Here is a 23,497-nt window from a genome sequence, read left to right on the forward strand (position 1 = left end):
GCAGATCTTCAGGCTTACGTTTACCAAAAGCTAACTTTGACCTGCATTTTTGTCAGAGCTGGCTGGACGTCACACAGAAAATGATCAGGAATCTGATCAAAAGGGGATCTCAAAAAGGGAGTGGTGTCAGTCACATCTCCTGTGTTCTGACCTGCTCGTTTTTTAGTCCATGGCTCAGGATGTTGTTCATGTCCTTGTGGAGCCGCTGCAGCCCACCATAACGTGACCACACGTTGGGGTTGTTGGTGGACAAAAGACCCTCTACTGTGGTCTTTAGGCTGGACAGTAGCTTCCAGTGCTCCTTCCTGTGAGGAAGACAGAGCAGCAGAAAGGAGTGAGACAGGGTGAAGAGGGAAGTTTGGTGATGAGGAAGGAGGTTAAGAAGTGCTGATGTTAGCAGTGTTGTGGCTTAAATCATTACTCACATGAACAAAAAAAATTAAAAACCAAGTCTTCAGCAAGTTAGTTATAATAATCTCACTTTACTCTTAACTCAATGACTCAAAGGGAGTGCTAACTTTCAATAAATGTGCAAGCAGTATCACCACATCCTTGCCTAATAAGACAGATACATAAATAAACACTGTCCTGCTTCCTCCCCAGAAACAAAAAGGTTACAGGAGCTCTGATGTGTGTGCTTTAGAAGCTTTAAAGTTATCTTCCATCCTCAAGTCTCAATGTTGATATCCTATATTACAAACTACAAAAAATGGTTGGCATGGAGTCACTGGGCAAAGATTATCATAACTGGAAGTTATTAGTCCTGTGTTCAAGATGTGCAAGTTCAGGAAGTCAAACGTTATCTTTAGGATACAGCTATGGAAAGCTGTTGCTCAAAAAGTGTTGAATGCAAAACAAAATTCGATCAGGTCACATTCCCTAAGAGCCATAAAGCGCTGGCTCATATCCAGGACTTCCTCTATTTTTCCCTTAAGTCAGCAGTCGAGCTGAATGCTATTGAGTTCCAGTCACATAGCTGCAGCGATGGGACAAAGGATCCGCTGTCAGAGGACACCAACACTGGAGGGTGTATTCTTGAAGTACAGGCTATTTTAACTGGTCATCTATTTGTTATACTATGCTTAAATGCATTATAAGGTAGAATAATAAGCCTCCAAACATAATTCATCATATCAAAATAGATCAATTAAAATGAAGGTCCAACATTAAACCCAAGACACAACAAGGCCTGCTCTGTTTTGTGCAAGATTTATGTAGACAATGCAGTCATACAGCCAAACTGATTACCTCGTTTTCTTTCTCCAAATACTAACAATCTCCATCTGAGACAGAGAAGCAGATGCAGAGACTGTTGGAAAGTAAAGGCTATGAATCCTATGAATAGCACACTTATGAACACAACAAGTTGCAGTGTCGAGCAGCAGCATCACGAGTTCAGCTCCCAGCTAATCAAATCACATCATGTTACATAGGAAGAGACAGGCTGGACCTTATAGAACATTCTCCACATACTGTAGGACATGATGCATTTATGCAACAAAGGAGGTGTGTGTGTGTGTGACTTGTGTTAAGTGTATGTATCTGTACATGTGTGTGTGTTGAGCATCAGAGAGTGAAATTCCACAAGGCTCAGAAAGGCTGAGATTAAGGATCAACTCTGTTTCGTTTGTTGTGTAACGTTACTCAACATGGGAAGCCTCAAAACATGTTTGTTTATACAGTCTGACCTTCATATCTGAAACAAACAAATAGAGATGTCAAAGTTGTCATAGCCCTGCTCATTATCATTCATATATCTATTATGACGCAACAAGGCAGGACCATACTGATATAATACTCACAAAATGGGAGAGTAAATTGTATGTACATTGTAACGTTACAGACTGAAAGGCTACGTTACAACACACTCAGTAGAAAACTAGTGAACATGTGCAGCATTTCCTGTCAAACTCTTCCAGTATTCCTGTTGTCCATGAAAGCTAATAATGAGTTATTTTTGATGTCACCTTGTGTAAAAATAATAGTCAGCTTGCTAAATTACCCAGTATTGTAAGCTCAATTACATATTGTCAATTTAAAATTTAAATTTTATTTATTTTTATTTAACCTTTATTTAGCCAGGTTAGTCCCGTTGAGATTAAGAATCTCTTTTTCAAGGGAGACCTAAATGTGTAAATATCCTGCAAAATACAACCAGAGACATCTCGCAGATGTCAACTTCGTTTGACAGTTGCCTTAGCAGTTAGCACAGCCTAGCTAGACGCTAGCTGACAGATAGCACTATCAATGCTAGGTCATAAATGCCCTCGCCGTTGGCCAACAAATGGGGAAACGACTTGTTTAAATGCAAACAAACTTTCAGCAATTAGTCAATCAGTCAACCTTTGACATCTAGCCGGCTGACAAGCCTCGCAGATGACGTTAATTGTGTTTGCTCCAAGTTGTCAAACATTGACATGTCAGGTTAGCCTAGCCTAGCCTAGCTTTGCCGCTAGCACCCCAGCGTCAGTAATCCCCCTAGCTAGCTAGCTGGTTAGCTAGCTAACATTACAATGGCTTAGTTTAAGTGAGTTGACGCCCCAGAAATAAATGCTGGCCGGTTTTCTTTAACTGCTGAGTGATTTCTCAGTGGTATATGTTATAGTTTTGTTGTATTGGTAAGCACACACATTTGTAAGCACTGCTTAGCACAGCTAGCCGGGTACCCAACCCAGCCCAGCCCAGGCTGTCACTCACCTGCGCTCCTCCGCCTCACCCTCCGCCGATATCTCCATCTCCTCCGGGCGGAATCGAGTACCGTGTAAGGCTGCCAGCTTCCCCGTTATGTTATTTAGCACAACGGAATTTAATCTCAGTAGTGGGGTTGCTTGAAGTAGTTACCCGGACTTCCAGTCTTCCGCCATCTCTGCCCCGCCTGTCCGAGCTGTGAATCAAAACAGAGGAGGCCGCACAACCTGCTATCATCAGAAAGTGGGCGGTGATGTCTCCCCCTGCTCTGCCCACTTTTTAACGATTATCATGCTTTTACTCCGGAATAAGCTCAGTGATTATTTTGCTCTGTTGTTATGCTTCATGTTTGTGGGTTGCCACTTTGTTTCCAAGTCTTGTGACATATCAACTTAACTATTTAACGCAGTGCAGTGGCGGGTAACACAAAGAGCTTTCTAGAGGCACATGACTGATGACAGATTTAACCCTGGTCATCACTGCCACCTGCTGGTAGGAAATAATATTACACTTATGACTGCTGCCCTCTGTTTGAACCAAAAAGTGTGATCTTACATGTCTTTGCATCTGCAGTAAAACATTATAATCATTCACTGATTTATTCTCTTCCTCCTGATCCCAAACTGTAAATCTAAAATCGTCAGTCATTAAAACCACGTGTCTGGTATATGTAAACAGCATACACCAGACTAATAGATATGATTTAGAAATGACAATTGCAGCGGTGGATAACAACAGCATATTTGATAAGTTTCGATCTGCCTCTCGTCAGTATCACAGCACTGAGACAGCCCTTCTCAAAGTCACTAATGACCTCTTAATGAATGCTGACGCAGGCATGTGCTCAATTCTTGCTAAGTGCGGCCTTTGACACAACTGATCATGGCATTCTTTTAGATAGACTTATTAAGCACTGGATGGGCGTAGCTGGTACTGCCCTAAACTGGTTCTCCTGTCAATTAACAGTGTCATGTCATCCATTTCCCATATCAAGTGCGGTGTGCCTCAAGGGTCAATCCTTGGTCCTATCTTGTTCCCAATATACATGCTCCCCTTAGGTGATGTCATCCATCGACATGGTGTCTCTTTCGACAGTTCTGCTTATGACACTCAGCTCAACCTCCCTGTTTAACCAACTGACCTCAGCATGCTGCGTTCTCTATAAGAATGCTTATATTATATCAAAAATTGGATTTATTATTACATTTATTTTATTTTATTTATAGTATATAATATGGGAAGCCTCAAGGCATCCAATACTTCCCAATATCTGGGATTTAAATATTTCCCCCAGTGCACTCTATACCTTCAAAGAAGAGTTGGAACAAGATAATTCACATGTAATGCTCTTATATGAAAATTAAGATTATTTTGCCAACTTCACCTGAACAATAAACAGGACTGAACGGCAGCATGCATTGTATAAGGGAGGACAGAGCAGACTCTTTCTGATGAGGTGACTCAGCCTGCTGGAGTGCAGGGAGCGCACATAAAGACCATTTTCGATTCTGGTGGCATCAGCTATCTTCCACCGAGTAGTCTGCTGGAGCAGTAGCATCTCCACAGACGTAACAGATTGGTTGAGAAGGCCAGCTTTGTCCTGGGACTCTGTGGGGGTGGTGGGAGAATGATGAAAGGAAAATGATGGATAAACGATCATCTCTGATGGAGAACATGTCCCATCCGAAGCAGGACACTCTGACAGCACTGGGCAGCTCATTTACTGACAGGCTGCGTGTGAAGGAGAGACACTGCAGGTCCCTCCTTCCTGCGGCTGTCAGACCTCACAACCAACAGTGCTCTCAGTACTCCACATACACCACAACTGACAATCATCAGTCATCACTCACTGCAATATAAATATATTCTAACCTGCACAATATCTACTCTTCATATGCACAGTAATATAATATATATCTAATAATACATTGGGTTAATTAGTTGTAAATTTAAGGGTAAAACTTATTTAAAAAAAGGATAAAAATCTGCAATAAAGATACAGACCATTTCTTGTAAAGATACATTACATAGACTCTGCAAGTGCACCAATTGCCTGAACTTTTCCACCTTTCTCCAGTACAGATATGCTGATGACTCTTCAGGTTACATCATTTCCTGAAACTCTTCCCACGCTGGACAAAGCAGTGTGGTCTCTCTACAGGCTGGTAAGGCTGGTTAGGCTGGTTTGGCTGAGGTGGATCCAGCTGTTCTCTATGAATAGCCTTTTCTCCCTTTTCAGGAAGTCTAGGGTTTTCACAAAAAAAACATGTTGATGGAGAATGAGACAGTTAGTCACAAGCTGGTAAGGGGATATAAAATGGTAAATCCAAATTCCTGATTACATAGGAAGGGGTTTCCTGATACAAGTAAAAACTGAGTTGGGTTTCTTTTGCCAAGTCTTCAATGGTAGCCTAATAATCACATTGAAGGATCAAAGGACTGGAGACCAAATGTAAAGTTTAGTCTCAGGGTGATGCCTGAATAAAAGACCATTACTACACAGAGGCTCAGATGTGCTTTGAGCGAAAGAATCAGGGATGTTGTAACTGTTTTCTGGGGGGGCGGGGTGCTGTACATGGGAGGTGGGTATGACACTGTCCAACATCAAAGCTGATCAGGCTTTTTTCTCTGATGTCTTAAGATCCAGGAGCCATATTCACAAACATTCTGGAGTACTCTGATAGCTCCTAACATTTCTGGCAAAGAGTCGTGTTTTAGGAGAATTCTCAGAGCAACTCTTGAGCAAGAAAGGGACACAAACTTTTACCTTAGTGAGGAGGACCCCGTTGCAAGGAATGACAAATTCTTTTAACAGATGTGACTGGTTGTGAGCCTGCAAGGTGTGGACTCCCAGTGGATATTAGAAATGAACTGCATCACAACATGAGAATCTGAAAGTGTTCTCACTGTTGGTGTGATCACTCCGCTGATGGTGGGATGAGACAGACAGACACAAGTCATCACTGCTGCACCGTTGCATTTTTCCAGGCGCCAAAGATCTTAGTGTTGTGATGACTTTATGTCTGGCGTTATATTATTACCGCAGTGGTTGGGAGATGAAGGTGCATCTCTAATGAGATCAGCCACAAACATTATCCCTGCACAGTATAATCTGCAGCATTTCATTTAGCCATTGTCATCCAGCATTTGAGGAATATTTCTCCTGCCTCTGTTCTCCTCTGCTTAAGAAGAAAACCCTAACCCTAACCCTAAGGCCAAAACACACCGGCGGCGTCATTGACGCGAGTCAAGTGCCGCCCCCAACACACACAAAAAGCGTCGCGTGGCGGGCGTCAACCGGATTTCTATTGCACACTCCAGTCCGCTAGGCTGGGAAGTACAAAATAGCGCTTTTTCAAGGGCAGCGACGCTGGAAAATAGGACAATAGCGTGAAGTGCCGCGCGCGTGGAGCCGCCGCCGGTGTGTTTTGGCCTTACCCTCTTCTCTGCTCCTTACAGAGTCTCAACTTAGGAGCTGTCTTTAGGGCTAAGATGCTTTGGTAATAACTTTTGTCTTTACAAGGATGTAGTCTTAACTTAGAAGTGACTAGGTGCAACTCTTTGTACTAGGAAGCTTTGTGAATAGCAGGAGCTGCTTATCTGCAGTGGAGTCCTCTTCTCCGAAACAAACGGACCGGTGATTTAAACTAGTAAAAACTCTGAATAAAGCAGTTTCACATTTAAAAAAATCAGTTTTTCCAATACTGCTCATCGCAGAGGGGCTGCTAACTTCCATGGCGAACACATAAACATAAAATATTTGTTATTATACACTAAAAAAAACATACTTATTACGTTAAATTCCATTTCTGCCAATACATCCCTCTAAATCCTCCACACTGGACCTTAAACTGTTTATAACCCTGCACCTTCACACGCACTTTCAAATCAGACCCACATGATGGCACCACGGTATTGAAATGTCTTTGAATTCTTTGTGCCCAAGTTGACATGCATCAGTTTGATCACTTGATGGCAGTAGTGAGTCAAGAAAGTGCAGAGTGCCTCACTCAGTAACCGTAAATCTCATCCCCAATAATTGCTGGGTGTGGTTGCGGATGACTGAATCATGCGTAATTGTCCTTACATAGCACACACACACACACACACACACCACTTCCTTCCCCTGTCCTTTGTATATGACACTTGGGATTCTTTGGTACTGTTGGGTGACGCTGAGACAGCGAGTTTCACAATTATCACAACTGAAGTGTTTTGCTGAGAGGACATGTTATCTCTCAACGTGGAAATGTTAAATACAATGACTCCTTTGAGTCCAGCTATACAAGTGCAATAATATCAAGGGCAATACTAACATCCTTATAGAAAGGTTTTAAATGTCTTTATCTAGACAGTTTCACTCATTCCAGTCTCATGTGTGAGGAGTTTTCACGTCCTTTACTCAAGTCAAAGGAGAAATATCATGATGAAAAATAATTTTTACAAGCAAATGTTCTGTATTAATAATTATAGGCAATCAAAATTACAGATTTATTGTCATCAAAATATGCCTGAAGTATCAAAGTAGAAGCACTGATGATTGTAGTGTTTGTATTTGAAATTCAAATCTGGAATATTAACTGATTCCTGGCACGTAGGCCTATTTGACACATGTCAGGTGTCAGCACATGTCACGACAAGTTAATAATCAGGTCCGAGAAAGAGGAAATGTTGACATCAGCTTTCAGCCTCCATTCATGGTTTTGCTTTTACTGAAGTGTGTTTGTTCACAGTGATGAGGAAACACACCCCGCTCTTACCACAGCTCTATGTAAGCAGCTGTGACTCAGAGCTGTAACCTGCTGTGGCACGAACACACATGATGAGCCAAAAGTAGGTGAGTAGGAAAAGCAGCCACGATGACGCAGAGCCCTGCTGATACAGTCATTATGCCTTTGTGCCAGCTGCGGCGTTAACAGAGTCATTATGTCGCTGAGAAACCTATCTATCCATACTGCCATCTGTTTTATCATCTGTACATACGTTTGTCTCATTCTCGTAAAAGCAATTTCCATAAACACCTTAAGGGAATCTCTTCAAATTTGGCACAAACATCCACTTGAACTCAACGATGAAGCTCCTTATGACCTCACAAATCATGTTTTTGGCCATAACTCAAGAATTCATGTGCTAATTATGACAAAATTTTATAAAAATGATAAAAAGATATATATTTATATTGAAAAGGTCAAAGGTCAGCTTCACTAAGACATCCTAATGTTCTGCAAAAACACTCCTCTGGCCATTACTCAACATCATATCTCAGGAACAAAAGAGGAGACATTTGATCAGATACTGAATTGGTGACACTAATCTTGGGTGTCCATCTTTAAAGCTGTGCCGATTGTACAGATATCCCGTGCTGCCAGGCTGAAGATGTGTGTCAAACATCCATGTGTTAGAACATGAAGCTTCTTTGCCGCAACTTCCATATTTGAAGCCCTGCCAACTGTCATGGCAATTGAGCCTGAACAGACATGGGTGTAAACTGTAACTGCAGCTTGACTGGTTCACAAAGGCATAAAACCACAAGGCTGTAATTCTACTTTTAGTTTGCAACAAAAACTCCAAACTGCATTCAGATGGTTCAGAGCAGTGAATTTCAAACTTTTTAAGGTTCACCAGAGAGCGATCCAAAATCTCAAGACACACTTGTATTTATATCTGTGCACAATAGCCACATGTTATCATGTTATCACTCTTATCATCTTATCAAAAATGATTCAAGAATTCATTTTTAATGTTTTGAAATCAACAATAAAACATCCATTTAAATGGGAAATAATGTAAGATGATGTGATGTGTCACAGACTTATAATTTCCACACACGAATGGCAACAAATAGGTTCCCTGTTAGGTTTTTAAATAAGATTAAATGACATTTTTTAGCTTGAGTTTGCCTCTTTATAAGGAAATGGGTGTGCACAACATACCAATACAGTCAATTAAAATTAATTCATAGCCTTTTTTATAGGCCCAGTTCATTATTGCCATAATAAACTTATCACAAAATCCACGGCCCACCTGGATTTGCATCTGGGCACACCAGTGTGCTGCTGCACACCATTTGAGAACCAGTGGTTTAGAGCAGACACACGCACACACACATTACACACACCTGTGTCCTCATGATACACATTTTAAAAAATTTCTATCCTAATTTCTTTCTTTATTTGTTCATACATGACTACGATTTTAATATAACCCTTAAATGTTTTTGTTTTGACACATAAATGAATTGAATTTTGACACATCAGAGTAAAATTATTAGACCCCTTAAAATCAAGAGGGCTTTGCAACTCCCTGTCGCTGTTTGGCGCCCCTCTAGGGTCATGCCCCCCATGCTGGGAACCACTGGTTTACAGGATATGCAGCAAATAGCATATTCAACACAGAGAAGGAAGTGTGGTGGAGAAAACGCTCAGAAAAGCCTTTAATTAGCCAAAACAATGAATTCATGTCCTACAGTGTCAAGGCGTCCAGTGTCTCAGTGGGTGGAGCAGGCGTCCCATATACAAACGCAATGTCCTTGCTGCAGCAGCCACAGGCTCGATTCCAGCCTGCAGCCCTTTGCTGCATGCCATCCCCTCCTCACACCCTGACTACCCTATCTAATAAAGCCAAAAAAATCTTTTAAAAATCCATGAGAGTGTCACAGTTTTCTGAAGTCTCTTCTGTTCACGTTATACAATACAACGCTTCATTATTCTTGGGCAGGGAGTGTAACGTTCAACGGAGAGAAAACGCTTTCCGACAAGATTCTGACACAATAAACCAAAAAGTAGGTCAAACAAAAAAGCTCTCAGGTCATGCAGAGGTCGACCCAGACACGGGTAAAATTTTGCCAGATGGTCCATTCCACCTTTCTCTGTACCTAAACAATCAGATTACGTGTAACTCTGTAAAACTTCATGAGGGAAATTGGACTCACATGATGTCACATGTAAACATAGAAAGCAGCGTTATGTGGAGGCTGGGGTCTGCAATACACGAAACACCCTGCTGACCAAACCAGCAATTTGTGGCTTTTAAGATGACAAGCAAAATGTTCAAGTGTTCATGAGGAGTATGGAACTGATGCAGGTGCTTTAAAAGGTCAGTAAGTCAGGCTTCGCTTCCAAGAAGGTGATAGGATTGTTATTCAGTTACTTAGAAAGTTGCTCAGTTCTTTCTCTTGAAACTCCTTTCTCTGTTTTGAAACAAAGCTCCCCTCCCACTCGATAACGTGGCTGTTTTCTGTGTCAACAGGCGAGTAAGGTCATCTGTGTTGTTGCATTTCCTCCTGCTCACTATAAAGATCAGCTAAGATCAGATTATTTGATGCTTTATCTCAGCATTTTATTCCTTATGATAATTACCTGTGCCTACATTATCTTCTGCACGGCCGACCTGCACAAACAGATCCTGAACATGCCAACTTAGAGTGACTATATGCGTGCACGACAGCTGTGATGAAACTGAACACCAGACAGGCATAGTTGGGTTAAGACAGAGCACACGTTGTCCCTTTGTTGAAAAGCAAGTATGACAGTTTGATGTAGGACGTGACAAACGTGTCAGAGAGAATTCTTCCAGTTGTGAAGTTGACATCACCTGTCAGTGGATGCTGGATTGGGGGGTCACAGCAGCTGACAAGTCACATGCCAGAGTTGCTTTGAAAATTACCACCTTTTCGAAAGAATATGAGGTGATAATTTACGTCTGAAATGACAGGCGGGTGATGAATCGCTGAGGATGTCGTCATGTAGGATTTCACACCTGGTGTCAGGGCAGGTGTCAGCTTTCCGTCCTCCGTCAGACAGGTTTTGCGGGGACTGTTTATTTCCATCATGGAAAAATAACTTCCTCCAAACTTACAGTTTCCACAGAGCACAAGCCGCTGTTGTTCCAAGGAATTGTGGGAAAAAGCACGTTGGTACATTGGCTGCGTACCAATTACAGATTAAGTCATTAATCTTAAAAAAAACAATGAGACATCTTTTATCTTTTGTCTGTCTGTTGCCATATTCAACATGATAGACACATTTTAAATCTTTCTGCTGGAGGTGTGACACAAAGTTTTGCACTCAAAGACCACCCAGTTTGTGATGCTGATAAGAATTTCTCACATTTCTACAAAGTGGAGCATGATTAGCATTGTAGTGTATATTTGGATGTCACTTTACATCTTTATTTTGGGCAGATGCTCTCCAGGAAATTGATAAATACTTGGAATAACTGGTCTGACCCACGAGCCTGTATGCATCCTGGGGTTTTTCCTCTGATGTTGCTCAATACGTCAGAGATTCAGCTGCTTAAAATCCTTTTCCTCTCCAATAGATGACGTCTACTTTTACAATGAATATCAACCAACATGCTTTAGTCTTAATACGACATATCAAATCTATTCTGGACTTCACACGGAGACTTTAGGCTCTGATTTGAAGGACAAGCCATTATATTTCTGCAAGATTAGGGACACTTTTGTTTTTCTACTCTACTTCTCGACTCAAAAACGAGGACTAGAGGTTAGAGCTTGACATGTCACAGTAAGAAAAACACATGTAAATGATAATCAGTGATGGCTGAATTCCATTTAGCTGCTTCACTTTCAGAGTCCTGGCACTGTGCTTGCTAGTAACACCTGCAGTTTTCCAACTACAACTGTCTGTCACTTATACTCGTCACTACTTTAAGTATAAAATGTCTGCTGTGTAAAAGGCCAGTTGGCATGGACTGATAACTTGTGACAACCACTTGTATCCTCATCATCAGGTTTGAATGACTACACCACTCGCCTTCCTTGTTCATGGTTTTAAAAAACATTTGTAAGAGAGGCTTAACACAGGGTGTCACACAGGTATCAGACAGTTAAATCTAATGCCTTTTAAGACCCTTTAAAGACATCTTTTACCCAAATTTAGTTTAGTTTAATTTAATTTTGGATGAATCATGTTTTACTTTTTTAAGCATTGCAGCTAAGCATTGCAGGCAAGTAGGATATATGTGGTCTTGTGCAGAGTGAGTGTTATGTAGGAATATGGTTATCAGAGTGAGTTAAATCAGTCTACATTTTGCCAACAGCTAAGTTCAAGTATGAAGTAAAATGACTTTTATTTGAGATTAGAAATGTGGGCTTAAAGGCTCTACTCATTATCACAAAAAGAAATGAATAAATAAATTAGATAAAATGTTCGTATTTAAGACGTCACAAATTAAAATGTAAGACTATTTAATGACGTTTAAGGCCTTATTGTTGTGACATTGAATTTAAGACATTTCAAGACATTTTAAGGACCTGTAGACCCTGTTAGGAAAAACATATTTGGATTTAATTAAAAATGTGCATGTGTAAAAGACAGACAAAATATATATGTGATCAAAGGAATCTGCTCAGTATTTTGTAGACCCGTGTTTGTAATGTTATTCTTTACAAAATGTGTTTCATTAGTGTTTCTCCTGGTGGGGCAACTCCATCTCCGCCAGTCCATCAAATACAGACAATTGGTCAGCGGCCTTTAGTGTAAGATACCGACACACAGAGGTACTATTCTTTAGTGGTAATAGGAGATCCCCGTGTGGAGGCATTTTTTGATGCTCCAAGCAACCGCCACAATATAAAGCGAGATTAAGTTGGTATAGGGTGCATGGGAGACTGCAGTTTGTGTCCCACATGGAACCATAAGGCAATCAAGTTGATTTATTCACAGTTTGGTTTAGATCAGTTGATTTATAAGAGTACAGTGTGCAATGGCATTAATCATTTACAAGAAATGAAAACATGGTTGCATCAGATATAGCGAAAGGCTAATTTCCATCTGTAGTCCTTCACATAACAGGTCGATAGGCGTGCTACCGTTGCTGTGAGGGTCCTAAGGACAGAGGGATGTTGTATGCTGTAAAGCCCTCTGAGGCGAATTGTGATTTGTGATATTGGGCTTTATAAATAAAATTAATTGATTGATTGATTGATAAGACTAAAGGTGCAATGCAGACTACAATAAATCCTTGTGCCTAACATAATAGAAGCAGTATGGCACACTGCAGTGTAGAATACAATATAGAATGCACAATAACTACAGTATGTAAGTGAAGTGTCACAGTAGTGAATACTATGCTAGTGATGCCAATAATTTTTTTTTGCCTTAACCTAATAAAGTGAACAAAAAAGGTTTTTAACTTTGCTAGTCGTTTATCTTTACAAAGACAGTATGCTTTAAACGAGCAGAAGCTGTACATTTCCTGTGAAATGGAAATCTGTTTTGAAAGAACACAGTGCATGACATGAGTGTAAAGTGACACGCTATCCTGTTCAAACTGGCTCTGGAAGTTTACCTAGAGCGCAATAGTTTGACATGTAGGCCAACTGACTAAGCACCAGTATGTTTTATGTTTATTTTATTTAGAAAAGGGACAGTGCACATTAATTAACAGGATTAATTAAGTCATGTAAATGTGCCAGATTTAGCCATACAGGCTCATTTTCATCTGCAGATTGGTGGCATGTGCATAGAAAGGCACATAAGCAAAGAGCAAGCATATAACCATAGACAAAGCACATGGGCATTTGACAAGTTGGGAGTGAGAATGTGTTGGGTGGGGGAGTTCAAAAAGAAAAGGCACATCACCAATCTCTTAATAAAACAGTAATTTATTTTTGACTGAAAACTAAAATTGTCTGAACAGCACATTACAAGGGCATTGTTAAGATATCTTCTCCAAGGCTCAGTGATCACTTTCATACAGTACACTTGGCATGTACACGGCATCTCCTTCAAATGGGAAAAAAAAAAAAAATCTAAGGACAAAGGAAATAAGCCCGTTTGCAAAACAAAAAAAAAGAGAAGGAAATCAAAGAGTCCATCCTGTAGAAAGATGACTGATTGTACAATTACCAAGCATTTTGGTTTGGTTCTAAGCCACAGAGAAAGAAACCGGATCGCCTGGCAACAGCAGACGACGGCACAGGAGGCACAAAAGACATGACACAGACAGGACATCCCATAATATGCTCACACACAATCGACTGGGTTCCAGCTTTTCAGTGTGAAATGTTTAATAGATTCCGTTGTTTTGTTTTTTTTCTTTTTTATGCAGGTATTATTTTTTTCCTTAGCAAGCAAAGTGTTGGAACACTACAATCGAAATCTAAATGCTGCATTCATTAAATACATTAAAATTTGCAATGTAACAAAACCTTTTTCCTCTGCATATGAAATTCAACACAGCATTTACATGGGAAAAAAAAAAAGATGGCTCCTTTTCTAACTAATGTTTTGTGCACGGGGCCCTTCTCTCCATCCGACACAAACACCTCGCTATGCTTTTTTTTTTTTTTAAATCTATTATTATCCTTACCCTCGACGACTTACTCCGCCCCTCTCCGCCCATTGTTCCCTTTCTCTTTCATAAATCCTTTCACAATCGTTCACAGACTTGACATCTCGACAGAAAAATAAGAGTGCTGGATAAAAACATGAGGTAAGAAAGTGGTTTGATTATAGATCATGCAGAACATGCAAAACAGCAACAAAAAAAAAAATATAGGGAAGGAGAGAGTAGAAAACAAATATGAGTGTGCATTTAAAAATGGGGCGGGGGGCAAAAGAATTACACAGCTTTGCGTCTTTGGTTATAAAGTAGGTCAAACTATTTTCACAGCTTTTCATCCCCCCCGACCGAACCCCCCAAATTAATTTCTGTTTTCTTGTTTTGACAAAGAAAGTCTAGAAAAAGTGAAACTGATAGTTTTCTTTATCAAAACATCCCATCACATCTTAACAACAGGTGTTCTCCTGTACAAACCCTCCTTTGCTCTTAATACTTTACACTTTACAAAATATACATTCAACCTGGATTTCACCTAATGTAAGCTCGCTTTAGTGTTAGCACTATTTCATGGAAAGAAAATTGTCTATTATGGAACTTATTGCCTACTTATTGAGATCTACTTGTTGCAAGAGACTACCAAATTTTTAATACCTGACAGATTCTAAAATACCAAAAAGACCAAAGAGAAAGGTTTTCTTTTTTTGTGTGTGTGTTAATGAGTATCTCCATGACATTTCATTTACATTATGAAAATAGCAGCCCTGAAATAAATAAATGCAAATACTAAAACTGAACTAATGAAAAAAAAAAAAAGTATTATGATTCATGTCAAAGTATGGTGGCTCTGAGAAACAACACAAGCTTTTGTTGCAGCATATAACAAGCCGAGGCTCTCGACTCGCAACCCGGCGTCCTCCTCCGCTCAGGTAGGGTGAATCTTCTCCCCCACTTCTCCCTCGGCGCTCTGGCCTCTTACAGCCCTGGAGCGAGTGGGGTTGGGGACACTGGGAGGACAGTCCCTGCTGGATGTTACAGGACCTCGCTGGGCCCTCGCAGGGTTGCGCCGCCCTCTTCGACCGCTTGTTGCCCCAACGAACCGAGCTCCCTGTGCCCTTTGACCCCGTCCTCCTGCACAAGAACAGCATGCAGTTTTATGTTTGATGGTGTGCACCGGCACCCCTGCCCCTCCTTCGTTTCCAGCTTTCTCGCAGCCAACCGTGGGCTCAGGATAAGACTCTTCGAGGGGTGGTGAATGTCTCAATGATGTGAAGCCCGGTGACGGCAGCGTGCACACACTGAAGCATGGCTCTCGCAAACAAAGATGTGGCTGTTGTTGATTTTTCCTTGAATGGAGCATATTGAATGCAGGGCCGAGCCTTTTGCTTTATGAAGCTGAGGGGACGGTAGCAGTTGTTGTCTTTACTAACAGGATCTTCCGCTCCTGTCCGTGAGAGGTGTGTCTTTAAACGTGTTTACTGGGGGTAACGGGGATCACGCCGAAGTGATGTTGGGCTGGTGAGGGATGCTCTGACTGCCCTCGTGGTGAGCCGAGGGGGCGGTGTTGTTGTTGTTGTTTGTAACGAGCGGGTGTTGGTGTTGCTGTTGCAGCGGCGGCGACGTGCTGCTGCCTTGGTTGAGCTGATTAGTCAGCTGCCCGAGCTGATCCGCGTTGGCCAGCGACTTCAGCACGGCGTTCTCGCGCTCCAACACCGAGTTCCTCTCGTAAAGCTCCTTGATCTGTTCCTTCAGCACCTCCACCTCCTCACGAACAGCGTACATCAGGTGGCTCTTCACCAAATCCTTGAAGACAGGGAGAAAAGAGAAACTAAAATTAGCACACAAATTAAGCAGAGTCCATCCTCACACACAGGAACACATGGCATTTCAGAATTTAAAGGGTTAGGTGTGATTTTTTTAATAAAATGTTGCTATTTTCCTATTGTCTGATTAATAATCGATTAATCAAAGGAATAATCGACACATAAATCCAGTGCTAGCAGCAGCCACGGATCTTTTTTAGCACTAAGGTGTCAGTGCTGTGAGGTGTTCTGCAACTGCATTTTCAAAAGAACACCTGTCAATCAAACTGTGTGAGCAACACAAGTTATTTGTTTGATTTTCTAAAGCTGCTTATTCACAGCAAGTGCAGAAGCTTTCATCAAATGAGTATAGGTTATTTCATTAAATGCCCCTCAGAGTGAGTTTAACGTTCCTCATCTCTGAGACAGTTGTGTCAGCAGTGAAACACTCATTGTGTAACAAGCTGCTGCACTGGTTACGAGAGAATGTGGGTCACCTGACCTCATTTGTTGTAACTGTTTACATCTGCGGAAAACTCACCATCGCTTGCTCAATCTTGTTGTCGATGGCTACGACGCTGGCACCGGATGCACTGTGGAGAGAAAAGAGCGAGAGTTACCACCAAGATACTCATCTCATCTACCTCATGCTTTAGATTGAATCAGCTCTTTCACAATGACTAAAGTCAAAATCTGGTCCATGAAGTGACAACTGTGACTTCAGGGAATTCACTGGTATTTTAGAAGTAAACATATCTGATAGTCAGCGTCTGTTTCCAGAGAATCAGATGAACAGATTAGAGATTTAAACATTTCAAAAACACAGAGCAAAAATAAATAGCCCACACTATTTTTAGTGCACGTGACAGAAGGTGTCAAAGATGAAGAGTTTCAAAACCAAGAAAGAGCTACTGATACACGTGATCGAAGGCAAGGAGAGACGTTACAAACACAGGGCTGTTTTTAAGCATACAGATCAGACTGTACTGATCACCATATTATAGATTTACATGTTGAACACCCCTGTATGTATCCATATCCAACAACCCCTAACCTGAACAACACCCTAGAGCTGGCCAGAGCTGCAACCATTAATCAAGTAGACATGCATTCTTCACTTAGTAACCAAATAATTTGATAATCAGATTGAGTAATTTTTTTGTTTGTCTTTCTTTCAGGCCTTCTCTATGCCTGTAACCTGGATATTTTTGGGTTATAGAGAAAATTAGACATTTGAGGACATCATCTTGGGCTGTGGAATTTCACACTGCTTGACATTTATCACCACTGACTGACATTTTATAGACCAAATAACGAATCAATTAATTGAGAAAATATTCAACAGATTAATTGACAATGAAAATAATCGTTAGTTGCAGCCCTACATTGAGCCTCAAATCCTTTAATTGTCAGTGTTATCTTGTTTGGAGACACTTTGCTAACCCCATGTGGCAACACAAATAAACCTGACCAGGTGTTACTTCCCAGATGTGCCTCGCATGACGTCTTTCACCAGTAAAACCAGGTGTTGCACTCTGGGTACCCTACAGCGTAGACTCTCATGGATGAATCACAGCCATATAAAGGAGTTTAAATATAATACAGTTCTTTGTGTTTTTTTAACATTCAAAGGGGTTTGATAGACAAAGAAGCGCCGTTCATCCAACACGTTTCACTAAAATGTTGCCATGCAGAAACAACAGCAGGAGCCTCGATAACAAAGCATCTGGAGATTGTTAAAATACCGACATTTCAACGGATCACGGTCTTATCAGCTTTTATCTATGCAATGAAGTTGATAAGAGACAGGGAGTGTGGCTCCCCTCCTGCAGGACCTGTGTTCCGGGCGCGGCTGATGTCGCCAGCACCAATCCGTTTACATTACCAGTCATTGTTCTCCCTTCTCTGCAAAAAAAACAAACAAACACATTTTACCAAGTTGTGGCCAAATGTGAAGCACCCACACTGCTACTATCCGCATCCCACTTTGTCATCACGTTTCCAAAATCACTTCAGAGCATCGCAACATTTGGTTTTCCACCCCCCTCCCCCCTCTGAGGAAAGAAAGGAAAATCGTGCCCCACTCTACACATAAGAGACAATCGACTTACTGACCCAGGCTATGGAAACCCATACGAAGAAAAAGGATCCCAAGTTTCCCAAGGTGTGTCTCTGGGAAAGACCAAAACCCCAATCGGGATCTTTATCCGTCTCCACAGATAACGTGCTCTCTTGCACAATCGCCGCCCTGCTCGGATGTGGATGCAAAAACAAAAGGGACCGAAGCGCCTTCATGCCGCTAGAAGGTGCTCTGACCATTAGTGTGAGCCAGGAGAGGGAACATTATGTGCAGACATCATCTTACAATGTGTGGAGGAAGTGTAAACTAACTTTAGATAGAAGTTTAGTGAGAAAACACGTCAAGAAATTGTGTTTAACTAGCGATACGAAGAACAGATTTCCTCGAGACACGTCTTAAATCCACAAACGCAACAATAAAAAACAAATAATGGAAGAAATTTGCAAAGTGAGCCATAATCAATGACTCCTTCATGTGCAATGCATTCATATATTTGGAAATGTAAACAAAAATCGTGTGCGTAAAAGTGAAAAGATGCAAAAAATTGAACCAACAGCAACCAATGTTGATTTTACTGCAGATTAATTTAAAATACTACAAAACAAAAAAAAGGAGCATCGTGCATCACCCCACAGTTGACAAACAACACCCCACAGATCTCCAGGAGCTCCTCCAGCACGTCCTCATAGCGTGCTGGAGCGCACGTACAACGCGCCCTGGTCAATCGAGGGGGGCGCACACGTGCCAACACCAAACAGATGCTTCAATAGTGGGAGAGTATGTTGATGTGCTGCCACAGGCAAAGACAACATACCAATCAGCTGATGGCATTCAAAAAAAATACGCGGGGGCACGGAGCGACAGCAAACGGCAACTGTGCCTGATTTCAAAATTGGATGAAACACTCGGCTGCGCATGACTCATAGTGGAAAAGTTCAAATGAAGATGAGAGAGGCACAGTAAGAGTCTGAGACAAAGTTTTCAGATAAAACCTTACATTTCAAATATGGATCAGGGCATCACCAAGAAATAAAACCAAATACGCAGTCGATACAAGCAGTAACAAGCACGCAGAACATATGAAAGTATTCCGAAGGTAAAACGCACGACAGAGACGCACATAAAGATCCATTACCTGACGCATCTGGCTCTGTAGGACATCAACCGCCCTGAATATGTCGGCGAAGTTCCCGGCGAGCAGGGCAAACTGTAGCTCATTTTGCTGCGCATTTCCTCCAAAGTTTCTTTAAGTTTCTCCAAAGAGTTTCCGCTGTACTACTCCTCTGAGTGTTCACACGCGACTGCCTCTTCTTTGCATATGAGCAGTGTGTGTCTTAAAACCCCGCTCGGTCACATGGTGAGAAAACAAAGGGGCGGAGTTCTGCCTCTCCCTAGATTCCCCTCTCTGCCATTTGCATCTAAGGAAGACTCATGTTCTAATTACATTATTCACTGTCACTGTCTGCCAAAAAGTATACAGCATGACCCCACAGGCACAGAACGCCTCATTCAAAAGCAGTAAATTAAAAAAAGAAGACAGTGTTTTGTATGTACAGGCAAAGAAGTCTGGTTGAGTCAGAGGATTGTTTTTACAACCAAATTAGTCATTTAGTTGTTTCAAACTTTTACTAAAGTAATTATATAGTACTGAGGAAAAGATAAATTGTCAAATATGTATAAACAACATCGAAAAGAGGCTTGAAATGCTGATTTTGATGGTTATTTTTCATCTGTACATAAGCTTAATGACAGAAACTCAAAGACAAATGAGACCACTGTAGGTTTCTGTTGGTCACGTTGACATTAAGATGACATCATTGACATTAAACATCATAGCTCATGCTGAATCGACTGTGAATGCACATGTCTCGCATGTAATTGAACTTGTAAGGCAGCTTTCCGCAGTCATCTCATCTGTCAGGGCAATGCAGAGGAAAAAACGTGACACAAGTAGGATTGAAAAATGTCAACTTACTTGTTTAATAATTTAACTTGTTGAAGGTAGCATCTAAAATGGTTTGGAGGTATGAGAGGTTTAGAGGTCATCTACTGTACCATGACAGATCCTCACCGATGTGATGACAGCAAGGTAAATGAGTTGCATTCCACATGGGGCGACTCGCTCTGTTGTGTGGCCGATAAATAACACAAGAAGTTAACCCTCCGTTTGAACTTAACACGTCTGAGACAATGAGAGAGAGGAATGTCTGAGAGCTTCGGCCGAAATGTGTTTTGTTTTTTAGCAACAAAAGACAATTAACATACAGGTTAGATCAAATTAGCTGTGAGATCTGTCCTGAAGGAGTTACAAGACATGTAGGGAGACAAAAAACACATTTGTTGCCATTCGGTGTCCAAGGAAAACAAAGCAAACTGTACATTTTATTCAAGGAGGAGGACATGTGGTGATTTATATAAGGACCGCTTGCTGTGTTAACCTCAACACGGGCCTTCCCCGCAGTCACACATGCACCCCCCGCCCCAAACAAACAGGACCACAAGGCAGCGCATTCCAACTCTGGACACCCTGAGGCCAGTGCCTCTAAACCGAGACATCTGTGTCAGAGCCACCATGCTGTGACAACACACAGTCAGGACCAGTTAAATCAGTACAGTTTTTGGTTTTATACAGACTAAATTAAGTTTCTCCATCATCAGCATGTCACCTGTTGGAACCCAAGCTCCTACACCTGCTCACACATGGCAAACCGCTCCTGAGAAAACGTATATCACTGAATCTGACTTTATGTTATGACGCTATATCACAAGAGACACATGCAGGAGCAAAGCGTGGTCTCCTCCGTCTCTCTGGGTGTATCACATGATGTCTTACAGTGTCAGACATTCAATGAGTTCTCTATTAAGGCACTGATGCGCCAGCACACGTCCCCGTTGCAAAGCATGCCAACATTGACTGTAGGGGGGAGGCAGCTGAATAAATTAGACCTCAGCCTTTCAGCGATATCCCCCTTCCCTCGGTAAGTGTACTTCAAAACATTAGCTGGAGGGTGGGGGCTGAAACAACAGACGAGTGTCTTCACTGACGACTCACTGTAATTCTCTTTCAGATGCAGAAACCAGCGTTACAGCCGGCTCTTGTCTTTCACTCTGGGAGATGCAGTTCAGCTGCTGCGCCACACGAGGTCGGCAGAGGCTCCGATAAGTGTGACACAAAACCTCAGCGAGAACACAAAGCAGCTTCAGGCAAGAGCAGGTTAAATGATCACAACGGGTGCACTGTCATGGCAGATTGCAACTAGAAACTTCCATTTCATCAGGACATTTTACAAGCTGTTGTTCCAAAACATCACCTCTTATTATTTCTGTTAACAAGACAAAGTCATTAAATGGTCAAAGAGATACTGTCACAAAAGCTCTGATCTTTCATTTCCATTTGTAGTTGTGGTGTAGCAAGTGAAACTTCTGATACCGTCATCAAAATGCTATAAATGAACATGGAAATGTATCATGTTCTGTGAAAAAGGTTCAGAGAACTGAAAGTGGCTTCTGTTTAAGACTTGCCAAAAAGGTCACAACTACTGCATGACCCCGCAGCCACTTCACTAATGATCAGCCTCTCCGTAAACAAGGAGAGCAGTATTTTGCAGGAGGGCTACGTTCTCTACAAGGGTGAGTCTGTCATGTTTACCTATCTGGTTAGATACATCAGGCTGTGTCCACACTAATTCGTTTTAAAATGAAAACAATCTCCATACACATGTGCATTTTAGCTCCATTTCACTGCTCCGTCCATAACATGCTTGAAACAAACACCATGTGACCATTCATGTACACTTGGAATGTGCTTGCTGGTGTGTAAACAGGACGCGGATTGCCTACTCTACATTTGGAGACTTAGTTAGAAAAAATACGACGAAGATGGCAAAAAATAAGACCAGCTATCTATATGCCTGCACCAATAGCGATGTGACGTCACACCCCTGTTGAACACGTTGGAATAAAACAAGTTGGAAAACCAAAATGTTGGTAGCAATACCAGTCATAGCCTGGTGAGCCCATTGTGAGCACTACCAGCATGAAACAGCGTAGCAACATCCACAGGTAGGAGTTTAACAGTACTGTGTGTATGGCTGTTTTAATAAGACACAACTAAGACCATAGTGCAAATAAACAGTATATTACTGCAGCTTTCATAACTGTTAATGCACAGGGCAGTCATATTGGATTTTGAGATCAGGGTCAGAGAGGTTTCTCCGACTTTCCGAGTCAGTTCCAGTTGAAATTTCCAACTTTGAACTTGAAAACCGACTTCCCAGTGCAAATGGAACGCACCATAACACAAGTATGACGCTGTCAATGCAGCAGAAGAGAGATTGAGAGTTGTTTCGAAGCAAATACAGCGATATATCACACCAGTACCGGGAGTATTATCCATTCTCGGAGGAAGGCACGGCAATGGAAAGAAGAACCCACACAAGAAGGATAAAATTTCCAAAGGTATGTAGACCTAGCTTTAATGTTTTGGGTTGACACATCATGACCAATAGGATCATATGGGGTAGCGAACGTGGGTGTGTGTGTGTGTCATCATTTTTAAGAAATTTAAAACTGGACTCAAGATTAAAGGTTTACATTGATGTGGTGTAATCTTTCCTTGGTGAATTCCTCCACTGTCTGCTGAGATTGTACAATAGATATTAAATTATCATCTGCTTTGTGAGACGTATGAGACTAGCAACCTAAATGTCATCATTAGTTTCGTCTCTCATCTCCCCTCCCCTCATCAAAATGAGGGAGTAGGGGGAGGTAGAGTGTAATGCCCAGTCCGATGGGGGAGAGCTCAGTCCGCACAGATGTCTCTCCTTGGCTCTGCCTTTCCTATGCTCCCTTTCTATCTACCTTTGGCTCCCACTCGGACCCCCAGAAGACACCATTACTCCCACTCATAGTCTCAAGTATGTGCATCAGGGATTGTGACATCTAGTCCGAAACTGAACTGACTGTCATGATCCAAACAACGACCTTAAACCTGAATAGTTTTACAAGCAAGAAACAAGTTACACAATACACAAGGAATACTTGGTATTTAGTGACGCATGCGTTAAATGCCCCATGAAGACGTAACTTTGCATACTGCACTATAACAGTAACAAAACAAAGACACTTCAGGCAATGCTGACAAATGCAGCATGTTGGAGGTACATTAATATGGGCCTCTGAACATGGTGGATTTTTCCGACACTGTTGTTGTGATGTGTCGACTACATAAAAGGTGGTTCATACTGCAGATACATTTTCTATAGATTGACTAATCGATGAATTGGCAAAACATTTTTTAGACTTAAGATTGAAAAATTCATTTCGCTTAAGACAACACAGTTGAGGCCTTATGAAGTGCTCAAGGGGGGAAAAGGGAAAATTTTAACTACTACAGCGCATCTCCAAGACAACTGCGTAAGGCTAAGCACCGAACTTGGTACCTTTAAGGGTACCGCCCCAATACCCTTTGTTGGGTTGGGTACCGATACCAAATCCCAGATGCTAGTGCCCAACACTACAAGTGGTCAATCAGAGGAAGATTGTGGATCAAAAGGTGATAATATGCATTGCAAGATGTGTGAAACTAGGAACCTAAATGCCATCAACAGGCGTGTCGTAA

The 23,497-nt window shown here is 41.6% G+C and overlaps 2 protein-coding genes across 4 annotated transcripts in view; both read right to left on the bottom strand.

Moving 5' to 3' along the window:
• rubcn (rubicon autophagy regulator) overlaps positions 1-3,140 on the bottom strand; it is a 28,099-nt gene extending 24,959 nt beyond the window's left edge. For both annotated transcript variants that reach the window (XM_049587558.1, XM_049587557.1), the window contains exons 1-2: positions 2,698-3,140; positions 152-305 (exon numbers count right to left, since the gene is read on the bottom strand). In XM_049587558.1, the coding sequence (XP_049443515.1) occupies positions 152-305; positions 2,698-2,735 (192 nt within the window). In that variant the 5' untranslated portion in view covers positions 2,736-3,140. The remainder of the gene's footprint in view (positions 1-151; positions 306-2,697) is intronic.
• Positions 3,141-13,302: 10,162 nt separating this feature from the next.
• The window catches only part of tsc22d2 (TSC22 domain family 2), a 40,467-nt gene continuing 30,272 nt past the window's right edge, over positions 13,303-23,497 (bottom strand). For both annotated transcript variants that reach the window (XM_049587478.1, XM_049587479.1), the window contains 2 exons: positions 16,339-16,390; positions 13,303-15,798 (listed from right to left, as the gene is read on the bottom strand). In XM_049587478.1, coding sequence (XP_049443435.1) covers positions 15,490-15,798; positions 16,339-16,390 — 361 coding nt within the window. In that variant the 3' untranslated portion in view covers positions 13,303-15,489. The remainder of the gene's footprint in view (positions 15,799-16,338; positions 16,391-23,497) is intronic.

Source organism: Epinephelus fuscoguttatus, linkage group LG10 (assembly GCF_011397635.1).
Source record: "Epinephelus fuscoguttatus linkage group LG10, E.fuscoguttatus.final_Chr_v1".
In the NCBI taxonomy this organism is placed as follows: domain Eukaryota; kingdom Metazoa; phylum Chordata; class Actinopteri; order Perciformes; family Serranidae; genus Epinephelus; species Epinephelus fuscoguttatus.